Source organism: Dinoponera quadriceps, unplaced genomic scaffold, assembly GCF_001313825.1.
Source record: "Dinoponera quadriceps isolate SergipeBrazil2010 unplaced genomic scaffold, ASM131382v1 scaffold2551, whole genome shotgun sequence".
Taxonomy (NCBI): domain Eukaryota; kingdom Metazoa; phylum Arthropoda; class Insecta; order Hymenoptera; family Formicidae; genus Dinoponera; species Dinoponera quadriceps.
The window spans coordinates 1983-7802 of NW_014556585.1; the positions used below are offsets into that span (position 1 = coordinate 1983).

General features: G+C 46.0%; 1 protein-coding gene across 1 annotated transcript in view; it reads right to left on the reverse strand.

Annotated features, from left to right (window-relative positions):
- Positions 1–386: 386 nt before the first annotated feature.
- The window catches only part of LOC106747889 (torso-like protein), a gene marked incomplete at its 3' end in the record, with an annotated part of 28626 nt that continues 23192 nt past the window's right edge, over positions 387–5820 (reverse strand). The window contains exons 2-3 of the mRNA XM_014625887.1: positions 1720–2061; positions 387–726 (exon numbers count right to left, since the gene is read on the reverse strand). Coding sequence (XP_014481373.1) covers positions 387–726; positions 1720–2030 — 651 coding nt within the window. The remainder of the gene's footprint in view (positions 727–1719; positions 2062–5820) is intronic.

Below are 5820 nucleotides of genomic sequence, written 5' to 3' on the forward strand. Positions count from 1 at the left end.
ACTGAAGCTCCACGATTTTGAAACAATTATCATAGAATTGTTCTGAGTTTCTGTTCACACCTCCCATAGTAAGAGTTTACACTGAGAAACTCATTTAGTTGACTCAAATAAAATTCTTGTTTGGACATGATCAAACAAATGTTTTGGTTGTGGGAAGCAAAATTTTGTTCTTTGAACCAAACTTTTACAATTTTCTCATCAGAGAACCAAACTTTTGATTCAGAGAACCGAACTTTGGTTTTCATTGACCAAAACATTTTTTCGCCCATATCCAAACAAGATTTGGGTTCGAGTCAATTAAATACATTTCTCGGTGTAGAAACACCGATCGGCTGCTCTTACGATTCAATCGTTGCGTCTTGATCCCGAACGTCCCGATGACTTACTTGATAGAGTGAGTTTCCGGTGATGTACGAGGCAATGTAGTGCGACCCGAAGTTCCTGATGAATCGCACAACGCTCGCAGTATCGCCGACCGTGATGTTCTCTGTTTGCTGCAACACGGAGTCGTCAAGGGCCAGAGTCTCGGCGGTACCGGCGAGCCGTTGATTGTCGCGGAATCTCGCGACGCGCACCAAGACGTAACAGTGATCGCCCGTGATGAAGGACGAATTTATGCCGAGGTGTTTGGCTATCGCAGCCTTCGACCAGCTCGCTGTGAAGGCGTGCCACGGTCTCTCGAGCTTCTCGAAAGTAAAGTCGCGGAAGTACGCCTGTAGCAATTGCCTGAATACAAATACATCATGTTACGTCCCGCCATTAATCGTCAAGTTCACTCACGACGCCCTTCTCCCGATCTCGAGTCCACGATTTCTACGCGGTGTAGAGGAGAAGGTGATATTATGGACTTTGTGTGTGTGTGTGTGTGTGTGTGTGTGTGTGTACTGACCCTTCTTAATATCTTCGGTAAGTGAATTCTAACGATCACTTATGGAATTATTTGTTAAGTAGTAATGCTGTCAATTTCAACTACCCCAGTATCCAAGTCTTTCTTAATTAAATGTACGGTTAACTTCAGATGTTACAACTCTATAAGCACGTAATATTCTTAGAATATTATATTAATATTATCGGATAAATCTATTAAATGATGTATTCGAGTGTTATTTTTATTACCCGATTTTTATTATCCGACACGATTTGATCGGACATCGCATTTGATCGGATATATCTGTTTGTTATTTTTTAATTGAATTATTCGGTCGGACATTTTTCTCAATGTATCTTCTAACATATAAGATACACTATATTAAAAATTCACGATTGTACTCATTGTTATTCCCTTTCTAAAAGAGTTTATCTTCATTAAATATATAAATATGCAACGTAACAGAACGCTATGTTTTTTTAAACGAAATTTTTTAAACCAATTTTTTAAACCTATTTTAGTGAGGAGCCACATTAACACTTCTATTCCTCCTCGACCCATGCAGTGTCGCTGCATTTTAAATAACGTCCTGCATAACAAGTATTTCACAAGAACGTAGAATTTTGACGAGTGCGATCGTTAAGTTTCAATCTAAAACCGAATTATGAAAGAAAACTTTAAATAAGGACTATAATATCACTCCATCTCCTCTACGGTCTCTCAAAAGCGTCGCTTGAATTGAAAACGTAGAACGGCTCCACTCCCGGGAACTTTTCGGAACGAGTTTGCCTCGGTCTCGAGAATCGAGGAGATCACCGAAAGATTATCTTGGTCACGCGTCAGCCACGTGCCTGATATTGTCGCAAAACTCCATGTGGAAGTCGCCGTCGAAGACGGCGGCGCCGGCCTTGCCCTGCTGCCTCTGTTTCGACGGCATCGGCGTGGGATTCTTGAAGACGTCGAGCGTGGGTTCGCGGAACACCCATGTCTCCGTGTCGTTGCGCGGCACCACTCGCATGCTGATGCTCAGGTAGCCGTACCGGCTGAACACGTTCACGGCACCCCCGAGCCGCGGTCGCTGCGATCTGCTGATGCCGATCTGAGAGCCGACCAGCAGAACGAGCGTCAACGTCAGCAGGAAGAGTCGAGTGCGTGACCACATCTCTGGCTCCGGCTGCCTGGGTCAGTGATTTCTGAAACAGAACGTAAATAATTAGCGTATGAGAACGTCGTTATCGTAGCGAGGCTGATCATGTCGAGCGACACTTGTGTTCTCCCCTCCCGAGGAATCCCGATGAATCGTTAATGAGACACCTGATGCTGAACACGACGTCCCGACCGATCTGTCGATGAACGACAGCGCGGCTATCTCCGTGAATCAAGCCGCTCTTCGATGACGACGAGCGACGTTCACCATCGATCCACCAGAAACGAATCGAATATACTACAGTTCACCGCCGCTTAATTTCGCGCCACTCGAGAAACAACGCTCGCGTTCAGTGAGCCCCCGAGGTACACTGAGGCGCGCACCTCGGTCGCGAGGAAGCTGCGGGTAGCCGCGGCTACCGGTCCCCGAGCGCACACGTGCGTCTCGCGCGGTGTGCATCAAGTTGTCGTCGTGGTCGTCGTCGTCGTCGCGGCTTGGCGGCCGTGCTATCTCGTTATGTAGGTCTAGGTGCGCAGAGCCGAGGTGTTTGCACGAGCGAAGCCCGCGGCCTTCATCCCCACCTGCGTGCCGGACGAGCACCTTGGTCTCACCGGTGCTACTCGGAACCCTCTCCTGCCCCTTTAGCTTCCCTCCTGCCGCGCGCAGCTGGATTCGTTAATTCGCTTCTTCCCGTATCAGCGCGATCAGGAAGGACGGCGCGACGGACTTCTTCCAGGCCGGCGACGAGTGGGCGACCGGTCGTCCGTTTCGCTCCGTCGCGTCTCGGTACGAAGGCGGACACCTTGTACGAACGCGCGGCGCAATGACGCGGACGATTGTCATGAATATCCGCGCCACCTTGGCCCTCCGGCGATCTCTCATTCGATTTGCTCTCCCGAGCGGAAGATACGAGAAGAGGAAGCGGACAGCTGCGCGACGACCACGCGGCTGCTGTCGCTCGCCGCTTATTATTAACGTATTGACGTAGCTCTTAATTAGAATTTGAATGAGGAGTGTGACCGTTCTCGCAACGTGCCGAGAGAGCGTGGCGAATGTAATATTGAAATTGCCTCGAGGAGCGCGAAAACACGAACTGACGACAATGATTAGCCAGGTGATGCCACGAGACGCGTTTCAAACGACCCCGCATGAAATAACGTTTTTTGCGCAATGTGACCTAGTGACACGCGGCGATCTCCGCGAGATTTCGAATTTGTGGGAAAAATCCATTGCGAAAAGAGAACACTGCAAATTCAAGTGCGGATTTGTGGAAGTGTAATTTGTGTAGCCACGCTTTGTGTAGCCACTTTTTACGCATTTGTAATTTACAGATTTGTAATTTGTTGCTAATGTAATTTTGCACATGTAAGTGTGTAATTTTTACGCACTTATGTACGTAAAATCATAATATTAACACGCGTACAAATGTGTACAAAGTGACTATATGTAAAATTATATACTTGGATTTGCAATGAACCGGAGTCGAAATTTTAATACTATACTTCGTCGCTTTTAAGTCTACGCCTATGAACGGAGAAATACATCCAAGTAAATATTACTTGTTTCAAATATTTCATCAGCTTACGTATCTTCAAATATTTCATAAATTCGTCATAAGTTCATCAAATTTACTCAAAATATATTCTGAATTCTAAGTTTAGCACTTTAATCAAAAATAGCAAATTAAACGCTGAAACTAAAATTTCGATTTATTTATTTCAATTAACTGAATTTTCAATTAACTGAACTTTTATATATATATATATATATATATGTGTGTGTGTGTTATTTGAATTAAAATTAAATCTATTTTGCAATTTTAGCTTCTACCGCATTATAGAATTAAATATTTAACAAAAGGCTAAAATTTCGACTCGAAAAATCGTTTGTCAAAGCGAAATGTCACACAGCATCGATCGTCCTACTATTGTCCGCGCGTTTAGGTATAACTTCCGGCAAACATCAATGCTTCTCGCACGCGTCGAAGAACAAAACGAATTTGAATCAAATCCGCGGACTATACGAGTAATAAACTTACCCTGCACCAGATAAAGTATCATCGAGCGAGAAACCGTTAGGACAACGAACGCCGTTTTTCCTCCTTCTCATATGAGGGATTAATACACGTCTCTTAATGTTTTCACTCGATTAAGCGTATCCGCCCGTATGCAATGTAACGCATCAGATGCGTCTCTATACACATATACACATACACACATTGCGTCGCCCCAACAGAATCGGCGGAGATCCGAAGTGCGGTCAGAGTGAAAGTGAAATTAAACGCTTACCACGAATGTATGTGTACACACCCAAAAGAGAGAGAGAGAGAGAGAGAGAGAGAGAGAGAACGATACACGTGAGGTTACAACTGAAGCGTGACATTTTGCCCGCAGAAGTTGTCGGTCAGCAAGACGCATCGCCGGAGGCTGGAACGCGCGCGGAAACACCATAAACGGCGCCGCGCGACGTACCATCGGCGACCGGCGAAGCGGAAGAAGAGAATGATGCGGTTCAATGGGAGCGTAACTCGCTTTGGGAATCCCATCAAGGGTGGCTGAGAGTCGAGACAGAACTCTTGCTTTGCCCGCGGGCTTTACGCCGACGCGCACCATAGTAATTAAGTTTTCTGTCGTTCAATCGAAGAGACGAAATTACTCGTCTCCGCGGCAAAGGGAACCCGATGGATTAGATTTGGCGGGGAACAACGAAATCAGCCCGACCGTCCTTTCTGTTATCAAACAACGGAAGCGTACGCTTGATACGTTCGAGCATGACGCGAGTTTAGCCGTATTGAGCGATATCGAGTACTTCCCACTTCGGTGACGCATAAGTCGACACAAGCGCATGGTTATTCGGCTTTGTTCTATTTCCCTTATTTATCGAACGTGCGACGAATGACGCCCGTGTCGATCAATTAAGTATACATTCTAGATGTGGTATTATTCGAAGCTAATTAAATGCCAACTGAATTTTATTGCTGTCGCAACGACGTTTCACCACAACGGTAACATTATTTTTCCCGTACCACAAATCATTTCGCTGTCATTATAGTAACAAACTAGTAATTTGTTGTAACAGCAACAAATTCTCTTCTGCGTATGCCCGCAAAACGAACGCGCGTACTTTCCAGTTCCTCGAAGTATCGGACATTCAAATGTTCGAATTCTCGAAACGTCAAAATTTCATTATTCGCGCGTAACGCGTCGAGGGTTCGGGAATTCGTGGCTTCGAAGCTAACACTTTCAGCCTTGATAAACGCGTTCGCGCAATGTCATTTCTTAGTAAATACAACGCATTTACGGCTGAATTAATTCGCGATGAGAATCACTCGACCTTTCCCAACGACTATTAATTTGTAGATACCTGTCTGTGAATAATGCATTCGTAACGGGCCGTGAAACGTGGAGAATACTAGATATAATAGCTGATCGCGATAGAAATTAATTTAACGTTTAATGAAGCCTCGTGGCGGCGCATAATAATTAATCGGCCATCGGTAATAATTAATGGGGGAACGAAAAGTTAAATGACATTTATCGGGCGTTTACACGATAACGTGCGGCGAACGAACAACGCGTTGCATCGACGTTTAACTGACATAACGAGCGCAACAGCCCCCGCGCGCGACCGTGCCGTTTTTATCTCCCGAACGATGCGTACACGCCCCAATTCGTCTCTTTCCCGTTGCGTTCGGAGGGCTCAGCGAAGCCGATTGCAGCCTCGCACAATGCCGCGCGCGGCGGATCGATTCAAATTCATCCCCGTGGCGATCCGCGTGGCGCGGATCCACCCCCCCCCCCCCCCC